The 14,321-nt window shown below is 42.1% G+C and overlaps 1 protein-coding gene, 1 long non-coding RNA gene and 1 pseudogene across 3 annotated transcripts in view; 2 read left to right on the plus strand and 1 right to left on the minus strand.

Moving 5' to 3' along the window:
* The first annotated feature begins 982 nt into the window (after window positions 1–982).
* Window positions 983–2,673, plus strand: LOC103890273 (uncharacterized). Of its 2 annotated transcripts, none has more exons than XR_654616.3 (3): window positions 983–1,066; window positions 1,398–1,461; window positions 2,347–2,673. XR_654616.3 is itself a non-coding variant. In XM_054550964.1 (3 exons), exons 1-3 carry the CDS (start codon window positions 1,173–1,175, stop codon window positions 2,555–2,557), a joined length of 396 nt encoding a protein of 131 aa, XP_054406939.1. In that variant the 5' UTR covers window positions 1,164–1,172; the 3' UTR covers window positions 2,558–2,673. The 2 variants fall into 2 exon arrangements, 1 of the variants encoding a protein (XP_054406939.1); XM_054550964.1 differs by lacking the exon at window positions 983–1,066 and adding an exon at window positions 1,164–1,293.
* A 1,543-nt stretch (window positions 2,674–4,216) lies between these two features.
* LOC112132963 (U2 spliceosomal RNA) lies at window positions 4,217–4,356 on the plus strand (annotated as a pseudogene).
* A 105-nt stretch (window positions 4,357–4,461) lies between these two features.
* The window catches only part of LOC100939902 (uncharacterized), a 46,017-nt gene continuing 36,157 nt past the window's right edge, over window positions 4,462–14,321 (minus strand). The window contains exons 2-4 of the long non-coding RNA XR_010139358.1: window positions 12,958–13,043; window positions 5,691–5,956; window positions 4,462–4,916 (exon numbers count right to left, since the gene is read on the minus strand). This is a non-coding gene — a long non-coding RNA (uncharacterized LOC100939902). The remainder of the gene's footprint in view (window positions 4,917–5,690; window positions 5,957–12,957; window positions 13,044–14,321) is intronic.

Genomic DNA, 14,321 nt, shown 5'->3' on the forward strand with positions numbered 1-14,321 from the left:
GAGGGGGCATGGACACACACAGGTGATTTAGGAGCCTGAGGATACACCTCACTCCCAGGCAAGCTCTCCCACCCTCTGCCGCCAAGGAGAGTGCTGGCACATCTCTCTGGCAGTCTTCCACCTGAAAGAGCTAATCTGCCAGTCATTGCACACTCATCTTCCTGTGGGCTGCCAGGAAGAATCTGGGTCAGTGGGAGTTTACAGCTGTAGGAGCAGCCAGACCAGGTCATGAACTATGGTTCATCTACTTTGCAGAAAAGATTTAATGAATCCTTTAAGGCTATGTTGCCTCTCCCAGGGGTATTTGCATTTATAAAAGAACCAATGAATAAAACCATTGTTTTATATGGGAAATTGGCAAATCAAGTGGAGGAGGCATTTAAGGCCTAGTACATCCCTCACCTAGCCATAGATTATACCAGAAGTGTGGTCGATAACTACTGTACCTATTCAACTTGCAGGGCATAGGAACAGCATGGAGACCGGCACGGAGGAGGGCTGAATTCTCAGAGGGCTGCCGCCAACTCAACAGTGAGGGGCTCAGACCCTTCACCTCTGTGGGTGTCAGTGTGCTTCTCTGTAGAATGAAGGATAGGAAGAAGAACCAGTCCACACCACTCCTTCCACCACCTCCTCTCCTCATCCCTCTTCCTTCTCTTTCACTGTTGGGGCAGCTGTGTGGATATCAGAGTTCAGCTGTACAAGCCAGAGTGGGAAGTTTTGGCTGATTGTCAGTTTTCTTCCGAATTTCTCTACAGGTTGAGTTAGGGAGCAGCAAGCTGGTGGCAGGGAGGAACCAGTGTTTGTTGTGCTTTCCATAAAATGAGATTCATCTCTTCCAAGCCACCCTTTTCTCCGGTACTGACTAGCTGATCTCCAAGATACCTGATGGTCTAGTTTCAGGATTAGCCCTGTGGTCTGACCCACTGGCTACTCCAGATGGACCTGTCTCCAGGCTCTTCTGTGCGCTTGGCCTTCCCTCTGGGCAGAAATGCACCAGGGAAAGGACATAACTAAACCGGTTGTATCAGAGCAGCCTGCCTGAGACAGATCAAGCAGGGCACAGGTAAAAATGTTAATGAAAATTAAAAATAGAACCTGCAGAACAGGTATTGCTATTTTTCAGTTGGCAGAAGCCTGCTGCCAATATCAGAGTGATCCCTACCAATGTGATGAGTGTGGGGAAAGCCATAGAAAGGACCGGTGAATGCTGGCGTGATGTGTGTTATTTTAACGTTTCTGAAATCCTGTTCTTAGTCTGCACACCTTGTCCGAGGCTCCGATGTTATCCAGGTGACTCATCATTTAATGCTGTTGGCTTCAACATGGATTTAATGGTAATTAAACCAAGTGCACACTATGTGAAGATCTATTCACTTGGAGGTCCTTCATTTCAGGTCACCAGGTATGCCCCTGGGCTCCTGCCGCAGCTGATCATGTGCTAGGTGTTGAGGATACACGGTGAGTTCCTTCTCTCCCCTAAGGGGCAGGTGTCTGGATGGGTAACTTTAATATGATGTCGGATACAGAGAGGGCCAAAAGAGCATGAAGGAAGGCCCTTGACCTCCCAGGTGGTGAGCTGGAGATCTCGGGGAGATAGAGTGAGGTGCAACTTGCAGGAAGAAAGGAGTTACCCAGGTGAGCGGGAGGAAGGGAATGGCATTCCCAGTAGAGGGAGCTCTCTTTTTGTATATTGTGGACAGGAAGGAAGTGGGAAGTGGAAGGTGGGAAGAAGGTGGTCAGAAGGAAGAAAAGGAATTGCATTCTCTCCCTTTCCCACCCATCTGCTCTCTTATTGCTGCAGAAATAGAGAGAGAAAATCCACATCTAGGGATGGTTTTTATCAGCTTAAAGGAGGTAGAATAAATTTGGAGTACTGTTTCTAATAGCAACAAAACAGACAAATCAGAAAACCCAACCTGCACACAACCTGAATGTCTATCCATAGACATTGCTTAAACAAATCCAGTGAAAACATTCATATATATTATGGAATAATATGTAGTTTTTTAAAAAAAAACATAGCTTTATATGTACAGAGAGATATCCAAGAAATATTAGTAAATAAAAAAGCAAGTCATAGGAAAATATATATAGTGTATATGTTTCCATTTATGTAAATAAATATATGCATCTTACTTGCGGTCATGTATTTTTGTGCATCTATATACATGCACTTATATAAACACATAGAAAAAAGGTCTGGAAAGATTCTTAACTTCTGGGGAGGGAAGTGGGATTGGAGGATGGCAAAGAAGGACTTTCACTTTCTGCTCAATTCGCTTCTATATGGTTTATATTTTTACCCGAGAATGTATTACTGAGGTAATTTTTTTTTTCTTTTAGTCAGGGAGAAAGCAATTGGAAGAAATGCAAAGCTCTTCAAAGGAGACCTATAAAGTCATCTTTGTTTTGTTCACTCTTCTCATGTTTCTGCATTCTGGGCATTCTCCTAAATTGGGGAGAAACCAAAATGCCCAGAAGTCAAATTCTGCAACTGTCATCATGCAAAATGTCAAATGAGAGAACCAAAGTATGCTGGATTCTATATTGTTAGGAAGGGATGGTTAATTTGATTGACTCTCGGGAGCTATTTTTCTAGCATTAAGTAATTCTAGGGAACCCTTTTGTGATCATCTCTGAGTAAATAAAGAAGTGAAATTGCAATTCAAATAATGAATCAACTTTAATGCTCTCATAGAGAATATAAGCCAAATTACAATGTGAATTCAAATTGTAATATGTCAGAGGCACATTATCCCAATGGCAATATTTTCTAAAATGTCTCTTCTTTTTTTTTTGAGACGGAGTTTTGCTCTTGTCCCCCAGGCTGGAGTGCAATGGCTCGATCTTGGCTCACTGCAACTTCTACCTAGGTTCAAGTGATTCTCCTGCCTCAGCCTCCCAAGTAGCTGGGATTACAGGCATCCACTGCCATGCCCAGCTAATTTTTGTATTTTTAGTAGAGATGAGGTTTCACCATATTGGCCAGGCTGGTCTCAAACTCCTGACCTCAGGTGATTCGCCTGCCTCGGCCTCCCAAAGTGCTGGGATTACAGCCGTGAGCCACCGCGCCCAGCCTAAAATGTCTCTTCTTACCCAGCTTCCACCTCCAAGCACACATGCCTCTCACACATCTGTGATTTTGTTATCTAGTACTAAGCCAACAACAAAGCAGAACATCAGCACCAACAAATGTTTAGATGATACACTGTTAGAGCAGCTCCCACCAACATCAGATAGGCTTAGGGGTCATTTTGCTCTTTAGCCTCTCCCCTACCGAAGCCTGCAGAAAATTTCTAAGCTTATCTGGTGCTGGTGGGAGCTGAGTTCAACCCCACTAGACCACAGAGTCCCAGATTGTATGTCCCAGATTCAACCTCTGGTTCATGTCAGATCTAGCAAGAGTTTGGGGCCACCTTAAGTTTTCAACTAGCCAGGGTTAGAAATTGTGGATGGCCTTTCCCAGTGTTTATTTATGTGGGTCAGGTCACTTAACCTGGATAGGCTCCCATTTCCTCACATCCACAGGGGCGCGCAGTTTCTAGACCAGAGAATGTGTTTAAACCCCATGTGACCCTTGAGGAAAAAGCTCTAATAGTAAAGAAGATCCTCTTTTTGAAGAGAAGGGCAAGGCAGTCTCACACCAAAACAAAGCAATCCATATAAGACCCTTTTCTTCTGCCTCAGGAATTCTTTCTTTTCTTTTCCTTTTTTTTGGGAGGGTGGGGGTGGGGGACAGAGTCTCGCTCTGTCTCCCAGGCTGGAGTGCAGTGGCACGATCTCAGCCCACTGCAACCTCTGCCTCCCAGGTTCAAGGGATTCTCCTGCTTCAGCCTCCCAAGTAGCTGGGATTACAGGCACCACCATGCCCAGCTAATTTTTTTTTTTTTTTTTTTTTTTAGTGGAGACGGGGTTTCGCCATGTTGCCCAGGCCAGTCTCGAACTCCTGAGCTCAAGCAATCCACCCGCCTCGGCCACCCAAACTGTTGGGATTACACTGTGCCTCAGGAATTCTCTAAGTGGAGAATTAGTGGTGGGAATGTTACACCTGATAGCTCAGAGGTCTCCACATTCAAATTTGTCCAAGGTTTATTACTGGGGTCCCTGGACATAATCCAAAGGGTTCACAGACTAGTTGGATTGGGGGAGGAATCGCTATTTCCACTAACCTCTCTCTGAAATTTAGCAAGTTTTCTATTTTAAATATGGTAACATCGCTTCTCGGCCTTTTAGCTAAGATCAAGTGTAGTATCTGTTCTTACCAGTTTAAATATGGTAACAAACTACAGTAGTCTTATTGGTACCTGTGGCTTAGTCACCAATAGAAATCAAGATAATTTCATATAACATTATAGTTACCCCAGATATCTCAAAATATTTGCCCTGATCACTATTGCAAAATTATGGAAGTTACTTAACTTGCCATTAGATCTTTTTGCATAATGTTTAATAAATAAGAACATATAAAAATCTTTATCATAGACTTTAAAAAATATTTTAATAACTGTATTTCAGTATGCCCAGATGCATTTTTAGCTCAATGTATTTTCTTTTTATAACCCAATTTATTTTCTTTTACTGTTTTATATAAAGATAGTATTCTGAGCGGGATGCATAAACCTCACCAGTCTGCCAAAGGAATCCATGTCCAATAAAGATTAAGAACCTCAGCTCTAAGTGAGTTTAGAATGGGGTTTGCAAATGTTGCTCAGGGTCTGTGTCAATGTCACTTTATTTAAACATTCCTGAGATTCAGCCTCCAGCTCACTGAGCTCCTCCTAACCAAATATGTGAAGGAAGAAGCTGCATCTGTATAAACATCATCCAGCTAAAGTGTCGGGTTTCCTTCTCTTCTTCACAGTTGTTTGAAGCCAACAGTTAAAGGCATTAGAAGGATCAAATATCCTGTGTGGCTGGAAGAAGAGAAAAGAACTTTGGAATTACAACCCAAGCATTTGGTTTAACTCTGCTACCTTGTTTTCTTTGTTTGAATTAAGTGCAACCAATAAGAGCTCAAAAATTGAAAGAGTAAGTCATAAACCTGTAAGTTACTGGTTTAATTTTCTCAGTAGGGCATCAGGGCATCACCTAATAGCTGCTTAACAGCTTGCTAATGAAGAGTCATGGCTTCTGATCAGTGCCCAGACATGGCATGACGAATGCATTTCACTGTGATCTGATCCAGTTACCACTGTGTTGGGAAGGGCTCTGAGGCCATCTCCAGGTCTAAGAAGGGGAAAGGTGCTGTGGTAGATCACTGATGTCTGCTATGGTAAAGGGATGAAGCTGTGTGCATGCCCCATAATTACCCAGAGTCCAGCCCTAACTGGTGCCAGTGGCCACCTTTACTTGAAACCCAGGTAGAAATATATTCCTGAACGTTCCTTCCATATCTCCACTCTATGCTGAATAGAAAGGGTAACCTCAGTTCCTGTAACTATTTTGCCAACTAACTGCATTATATTGATGAACAAGGAGCATGAAACACATGATATTGTATAAAACTGTCTGGGATGCAAAAACATTATAGCACAATTGATGAGAGAGAATTTACTAAAAAATTAATAAATTGATCAAAGAAATGGGATTCCTGTGCTTCTTCCTATTAGTATTACAAAATTTGACCTCATGACTTCTGCTTGGAAATACTCAAACTCCCAAATCCAGTGCTTACTGACTCAGTTTACCTGGCTGTGTTTCTTTTGTAGGCTCTTATTGGCAGGAGGCAGTGGGAGGTGGTGTTAATGCTACCCCGAACATACAGAGGACTTTCTAAAACACTTCTCCTGTGGTGCCACCCAGCAGGCAGGAGAGTCTCCGTTGTAATCATTATTTCTATTTTGCAGATGAAGAGACTGGGGCTCCAGGAACTGACTTTCCCAGAATCCCATTGTCACTTCAGGGCTCTCAAGATGTTGCCTTCCAGAATTCTGCTTGCTTGTATCAGGTTCTCCTAAAGAAAGGAAGCCATTAAACAAGAAAACAAACCAACATTCCATAATGGATTAAAAATATGCTGTCATTCACCTATTAGCTCTTCTACATTGGCCAGGATGGAGGTGACATTTCTGGTTTTCTTATCTTTCCTCTTGTTTTAGCAGAATTTGAGGAATCTGCTTAACCATTTGTACTTTGTTCTACTGCCAGTCCAAACAATTTCAATCAATGGATTCCCAAGCCAAGCTTCTAACTACAGCTCACCAGGCATCCTAGTTGGACTGATTTTGTTTTTGTTTTGAGAAATTATGAAATAGGCAAGTTGTCTTACATGTAAGTATTGACCATTTGGGAAAAGCTGTTATTTGCCTTCAGTTAAAACATGCAAGAAAAGGAGATGGATGGGTTTGGGGACTTGCCTTGGAACTAAACTAATCAAGATGGTAATTCCTAAGTAATTCATGGTTCCTAGCGGTCTTGTTAAATCAGTGAGTGGGATTCCTGGCCTCATATTTTGCCCCAGCTACTAGTCCAATTCTCTGATCTCTGTTCACCCACACCACAGCCCTGGACTCTGGCTGCAAGAGTAGAAACATTCTGTTGTTTCCTCTAATCTTGTATGTTCATTTGTGCATCAACTATGTGCCAGTCATCCTAAAGAAACTTACAGCCAAGTTAAAGACAGACAAGTTAAAGAGCAATTTTATATTAAAAAAGAGAACTCTACGGAGTGCATGTTTGTGAACCCTGGTCTTTGGAATTCAGGGGAAATTTTCTGGAGGAAGGGACATTTAAACTAAGACCTTAAAGAAGAGTAGGAGAAAGCAAGGGGAAGGAGTGAAAGAAGGCATTTGAGGCAGAAGAAAACTTGTGCAAAAGGTAAGTAGGCAAAAGAATGAGTTCAAGTCTAGAGCAGAGAATGTAAGGGATGGTATAGAGGTGGGGAGAGGTGGGAAGAATATGGCTGGGAAGGTAAACAGGAGCCAAATCATAAACAACCTCACATGTGAACTAAGAATTTGGGGCCACATCCTGAGAGCAATAGGTAGTCACTTTACTATTAATTTGATCATGATTGCTTTGACTGCTCTTTGGATAATGGAATTAAGGGAGCAATATTGCAAGCAGGGAGGCCCACTTCAATCCAGGGAAAGCTTTCTGGAAGCCTGAAATATGATGGAGAGAGTAAAGATGGAGAAAAAAGAATTCCAGAATCACCAGGTCAGCATTCCAGTGTGGCAGGTAATTATTGCTAGGTCCTCTTCATTGGATTACCGTTTGATGTTTCTGGCTTTAAGCTGTTTCACTTACCCCTGAGTTGCAGGGACTGAGCATAAATGAGCTCCACTGTTAGAAAGAACAATGGTTGACTAAGCATGGAGAAGGGTTCATTTTAGGTCTCAAGTCCAGTTAACAAGTTCCAAGATTTGTACATATGTTTCATTATAGACACCAATTATGATGACCGGGGCTGAGACAGATGTAGGAAGTTTATTTTAGGATGTGCAGGGAAGTAAGGAAGCAGAAGAAGCCATCTTAACAGTGGCCAAGCCAAGCTTCATAGAGCACTGAAATGTCCCTTAAGGCATCACAGTAACCCCAGGGACTCAAGAGAAGTCTGGCAGCCAGCATTTCTCTGCCTCTGCTTTTGTGCCAGCATCTCAACTACCAACTCCCTGGACATCTCATAGCTTCTACTGCCTCGTGGCTTCTGCTTACTACTGTGTGTGCGTGCTGTTCCGTTTTAGTCTCTACTGTCTCTATTGCTGTAGGAGGGTTTCCCCATACCTTGACACCCTGAGCCCCAACCCAAAGACCTGAAATTATCTTCCCTGATAGCTCAAGGCAGAAAACTCCTTGGGAGAATTGTTATTGGTTTTGTTTGGGTTATTCATCTATCCCTGCTCTAATCACTGAGGCCAGGAGGCCGAGGATACATGTGTAGCCAGCAATTTGGGGATCCCATCTCAACCACATGTCATGGGGAAGAGTTCTTCAAGAAAGTGGTGATCCACTAGCAACCTCTGGCAACTTTTCTGAGAAGAAAAAATTGTCATTGGCAGGAATTTTGGGTTTCATGGCTTGTCCCGAAGGTAACATTTTTCTAAATATAGGTAACTACGTTAACAACTTCAAGTTTTAACTTTTTCTGCTGGAAAATACGTTTGTCAGGATGTTAGTTTTAAAAGAAATCTTACATCTATGGAACATTCATAAGACTTTGTGCAGAAAGGAATAAAACAAATTATTACACACTATCTTTTTCTCTATCAAGAGTCTTTTAGAAAAACAATGATACCAGATATATTCCTTTGGTTGCAAGCAACAGAAATCAACACTGGCAAACCTAAGCAAAGTAGAAATGTACTGAGAGAATATTGAAGGAGTCAGTCACTGGAACATCTGCAGTCTATGAAGCAGGAATCATAGAACTGACTGACTTGAAAGCAGGAATAGTATGTCGGAGCATACCTTGAGGATGAAAGAGCTCCAGATGCATACAGGTAGTAGAATTATAAAGAAAAGCAAGAAAATCATCCTCACAACAGTCAGGATAATGGTCACCTTAAGAGTGAAGGCAGAACTAGCTATATTAATTTGTGGGACTCAGAGCAAACTTAAAATGCAGGGCCACTTGCTCAAAAATTACAAAAAATTTCAAGAAGGCAACTGCAGACATTAAACCAAGCATGGGACTCTTCTGAGCATGGAGCCCTGTATGATTCCACAGGTCCCAAACCCATGAAGCTATCCGTGAGGGAAGAAGACGGTTTTGACTGGCGAAGAGCGTACAGAAGGCTTTGGTGGGTTAATAAACTGGATAATCCTGCTACATAGGCATTTGCTTTCGGTTATTTGCAAATCTTTCATGCCACTTTTGCATTTTTCTTTAATTGTGTGATATTTCACAATTTTAAAAAAGCTAACTGTGTCTTCTGTCCTTTTGTCAACCATACAATATTTAATATTCCAAGGAATCTGAGTGGCAAAGTTTAGGTCAAGTACCCTTGTCCTGGCTCTGCAGAGGATAATACTACTACTAATAACAACAAAAATGAGAAGGCAAACAAGAAGAGGATGAAGAAGAAGAACAAGTAGAAGAGCTAATATTAGCAGTTGCCACATGTTTTATATGTTATTTCTAAATTAACTCATCAAATATACTCATAACAACCCTATGAAACAGAAACTTTTCCCTTCAGCTTTTGAAGTGGGAAATGGGTAGTGTACTTGGACTTTTTGACTACTAAGCTCACGCCATGAGAGGAGATCATGCTGTAACAGGAAGCAGGGTTTACTGGGATATCGAATGGATTGTGAGTAGCCACGAAATAACAAATGTCTACTACACAGAGGGTCAGAGGACTTTACTGCAATCTAGTGCAATCTAGTCCTTCTTTTTTTTCGGAGACAGAGTCTTGCTTTGTTGCCCAGGCTGGAGTACAATGGCATGATCTCAGCTCACTGCAACCTCTGCCTCCTGGGTTCAAGTGATTCTCCTGCCTCAGCCTCCTGAGTAGCTGGGACTACAGGCGTGCACCACCACACCTACCTAATTTCTGTATTTTTTAATAGAGAAGGGGTTTCACCATGTTGGTCAGGCTGGTCTTGAACTCCTGACCTCAAGTGATCTACCCACCTCAGCTTCTGAAAGTGCTGAGATTACAGGCGTGAGCCACCATGCGCGGCCTTCTTAGTAACTGAAAGTTACTAAGTAACTGCTTAGTAACAGAAGCAGATGAGTCTAGGACATGTCCAGGGCCATCATGATCACATCACACATCACATTGTCAAGGTAGCTTCAGTCCCTGCAAAGATGGACTCAGAAAACTAAACTCACGGTAAGTCTGCCCTCAGATTTAACCTGGCCACAGCCATCATCACTTATTTGCCAAATTGGAACAGCTGAGGAGCACGACTACACACAGACATTAGATTCACAGATACGCAGGGCTGCCAAATGGGACTCATGAAGAGGCAGAAATCTGGAAATCCCATTAGCGACAGATGCAGCGCAGCATGCGTGTCTGGGGAGGCACTGGCCCCAGCCCTTGGGGAAAGGCAGATCCATCTTGGATCATGACAGCCACTCCAAACCAACCTGAGGCCAGCGTGAGGGTGAGACGTGAGTAGATGGCAGTTAGCAGCCATCTACTTGCCCCAGAGTAGGGCAAAGACTCCTTGGTTTCCGAGAGAAATGAGTTCAAGTCCTTGGAGGGCCTCTAATTTGATGTTTGAATGGGAACCAGAGTGCTCAAGTTTGAATCCTACCTCTACCACTTCACCTTTGGCAGGTTCCCTCACCTTTCTTTTTCTTCTCCGCAAAATGGATGTGACACATTCTAGGATTGTTGTAATAATTAAATGGGAAAATACATATATACTGGCAATAGTAATTATGGTTAATTGTGTCCTATATAAAATGAAGAAGTTGAATGAAAGATTCTCTTTGTTTCTTTCTAATGCTAACATTCTGTGATTATCTTAAAAGTACCTGAGATGAGATATCCCTGGTTCATTCCTTTTGCTCTTAACAGCATCTAAACATTTATAATTTTGGATTTCTATACAGAACTAGCTGTTTGATTGAAAGTATGACCTGTGTGTCTATTTTCACTTCCATTTTTATGCCTATGAAAATCTCTGATGATATTCGTGCACTAGCTCAGGTAAAAGACAACTACTTTTATCTAACCACTTCAACATTTGTAATCAGTGTTAACTAGGGAGGGAAACTTGGAGATTTCACTTGCCTATTTTCACTCAGTCCTACCTTTCACAGAGAGCTCATTCAGGAAGGGATGAATTGAGGCTGAAAGGGGCACACATAAATGTGAATATAGTCACATGACAGGAGAATTCTAGATTTAGAAGTTCAACGTGGGGATTACACTTGCTGAAAATAATCTTAATGTATATTTTAGTGGTAAATTGTTAACATTCTTTCCATATTTCCTGACCTCAGCTATTCGCTTTCCTCCGCTGTGGTTAAGGGTAAAATTCAGGAATGGATAACTTTCAGAGAACCAAGGAGACAGGATTTTGCCTGTGGTCAGGAAAAAAAAAAAAAGAAAGAAAGACATTTCAGTTGCTTCGAAGCTGGTTTGTGAGAGGTCAGGGGTGGGGAAGGCAGAGGGAGGAGGCCTCTCCAGGGGCCCAGCCGAGGCTCCAGCTCCCTTTTTGTTTTAATCTGGTTTGTGGTCCTGCTGGCCCAGGGAAAACATGGACTTGCACTAATGTAGCCCAGGAAAAATATTGGAAGGAAAAAAGCTTAGACACTTTGTATAAACTACAGAAAATAAAGGCAATAAACTGCACAAGCAGATGAGACTTTACTGATGGAAGTACTGTGATTTCTCAAAGCCAATAAAAGAGTCCTCAAATACATCCTCAAAGAAACTTGATTGTTTATTGTGGTGTCACATTTATGACCCACATAAGTAGCAGTCAATGAATATCTTTATAAAACTCTGATTTATAGGTACTTTGATTGGGCTTTTCTGCTTACTGGGACCCCAAAGGTGACAGGACCACCTCCCTATTTGCGTGAGGAATTCTTGTTGTTATTGAGGACTGTGGATGTCCAGTAACCAGGATGGTTGCTGTTGATGACAGTTTTACGTATTCCATTTTTCCGAGGGGCAAAAGTCACATGCATATGACTGAATTCTTGGTAGAAACTCTTTCAATTTTCTTCATGGTGATGACCAGAGACAAAGAATTTCCTTAGGAAAAGATGTCTAATAAAACTATGGATAAATCACTTGGACTGATCCCAAATGGAGAAATCAATTTGATTTGTAGAAGCTAAGCCCTTTAGATTCTTCCGCAACATTTTGGTAAACTCATTTTTTAAAAACAGCAGCAAACCACAAATTGGTCCTGTAAATCATGTAGATCACTAGATTTGGGAGACTAGAGGACTAGGAAAAAATGACAACAGTAATCCAGCAAATGTTTAATTTCTACCCCCACCCCCAAAAGGAACAACTACCCTTTCAGAGCCAAGTCCTGACTTCCGGGCTGCCCACAGTCTTGCTCTCTAAAAGCCCTGTAGAAAATTAGAGGGGCGGAAGACAATCATTTAAAATAGATCACATTCAGTTTTATTAAAAAACCAAAACAGCTGGGGTATTGATTTGCAAGCTCTGTAATGCCATTGGTATGCCCAACCTGGCCAAGATATTAAAAAGATATTTAAGGAAATGTTAGTAAGTGTCTCAGGCACAAGTTTTGGCATATTCAACCAGCATTGTGGTGCTGTGGGTAATTCGTCTTCCTTTATGTTTTGCTATGCAGCACAGAGGGGAGGGGACATTTACAAAATGATTTACTGTGACACATCCATTATAATGAAAGCATGTGCCGCTTGCCAGCACTCCTGGCCCATCTTCTCCCTCCCAGATGCTCGCCCATATGTCCCATGCTTGGCGTGAGCGACAGTTGTGTTGGTAGAGAAGGAGTCCTGAGATCTCGGTGTTTTTAACAGAAATCCCAGAAAACTCTGAGGTTGCTGGCTTAGGTAAGAAAAGCAGCAGGGAAGGGCCCATTGTCTGGGACTAAGTGTTTTTAAAGATGCTTCAGTGGTATAACCACAGGATGGAGTGAGATTTACTGTCTCCTCAAGGCCAGGAGGATTGCTGAGAGAGGAGCTCAAGCTTCACTTGGGGAGTTTTCCACCGTTGCTGGCCTCTCAGCTCAAGTTCTTTTTCCTTCCTCACCCCTCCACAAGATAACTGGCTGCTCTATCTTCTGGCAGCAGCCCATTCCTCAGTTACCAGGACCTTGCATCCAAATTCGAGCGGCACGCATTACTGCCGCTTCGTGAAAGCAGCTGCTACTTTGACCATGTGGATCTCCTGGCTCCCCAACTATTGCAAACCTAGCTTAATTGCCTCTGCTCCTGGAATAAAATCAGCACTTATTGAACACCTACGTATGGAAGACATCACGCTAGGCCCTGTGAAAGAAAGAAAGAAATTTGGTATACAGTTGGTTTTGCCTTGAAAAGTTTACCATCTAGTTGTGAATTAGTACTCCCATCTACGTCCTGGCAAACCTTGGGCAAGTTTCTTAACCTCTTTGCACCTTGATTTCTCCATCTGTAAAAGAGAGGATAATAGTATATAGGATTGATGTAAATCAATTAATATGTATAAAATGCTTAAACCAGTACATGACACATAATAATCACTCAGTAAATGTTAGCTAAATTTGGCCCCTAGTTGGAGGAAAGAAAGAAGGAAAAAAGAGGAATAAAATTATATTTATGTGCTGTATCTTGTAATAAAATTTTATATATGTTCACTGAATTCTCACAATACCATGTAAGGTAGATATTACTGTTACTCTTTAATTTTTAGTAAATTGAGGCTCTGCTAGGTTAATACTTTGTCCAGGTGTTCAGTGTTGACAAAGCTTACAGTCAAGGCCAAAACTACTTAGTGCCAAAGCCCATGATTTTGAAAAGACAAATAATTTAAAATTTAAATAACGTTTACAAGACACTAGAGGTTGTCTAGCAAAGGTCAATCTCCGATTGATTTCCCGATAAATTGCATGAGAAGACACTGCCTAAGAGTTCACTTCGATATGGAGCTGGCAACCACAGGGAGCTCTTCCCACCACTAGACCTGAATGAAGCATCGAGGAGCCATTCTTGGAAGCCAGGGAGGGGAGTGGAAAGGAAAGGGCTGCCTGGCAGGAGCTGTATCTCTGGGTGGAGGGACACAGCCAACCTGCGAGAACCAGCAGAGAAGGGGCCAGGAACATACTCTGATCTTACCTCCTCCTTCCTCTCTCCTGCCAGTACTCTTGGGTAAGCAAACCCTTTGCTGCTGTCTAAATAGGTCATCCTCCCTGGGCAGAGAACAGGATGGAAAAGAGTAGAGAGAGGACCCGGGGGTGCAAATGTAAGATATCCAACACAGGAAGTTTGTTATAAGATTAGATAACTTACATGGCACTGTATCTGCTACACAGAAGATACTGACCACCTGATGGTTACTATTCTTTCTTATTGTTTGTCCTGCTTTGGTTGGCTTGGTATTTATGTGTCCAGCTCAGATCCTCTGGCCTCACCACAAACAAAAGAGTTTTCTAATCCCTGTAGTAGCATGAGAAGTGACTCACTAAAAAGTCAATTAAGTTTCTTGTCTATAATCTTTTGCCTCTATTTTTTTTAAAGGAAGCTTTCAAATGGGGTTGGGGGTGGGGAACTTGGAAATCATTTTTTTAAACACAAGCTTTGTGATTTGTCTTATTGGAAGTTCTTAACAGAGGAAAGGGGCCTGTTTGTTTAGATTGCTATGCAACAGGAGGCATTGAGTAAATGGTTTCCCAGTTTTTATTATTTTAAACTTCACCCAGGAGAAAATTGA

The sequence above is a fragment of the Pongo abelii genome, chromosome 2 (assembly GCF_028885655.2).
Source record: "Pongo abelii isolate AG06213 chromosome 2, NHGRI_mPonAbe1-v2.0_pri, whole genome shotgun sequence".
NCBI classification, from domain to species: domain Eukaryota; kingdom Metazoa; phylum Chordata; class Mammalia; order Primates; family Hominidae; genus Pongo; species Pongo abelii.

Coding starts and splice junctions, on each gene's coding strand:
- LOC103890273 (XM_054550964.1), top strand. CDS start 1,173: ATGAGTGTGGGGAAAGCCATAGAAAGGACCGGTGAATGCTGGCGTGAT. Junction 1,294..1,397: donor GAGGCTCCGATGTTATCCAG/GTGACTCATCAT, acceptor CCTTCATTTCAG/GTCACCAGGTATGCCCCTGG. Junction 1,462..2,346: donor CTAGGTGTTGAGGATACACG/GTGAGTTCCTTC, acceptor TTTTTCTTTTAG/TCAGGGAGAAAGCAATTGGA.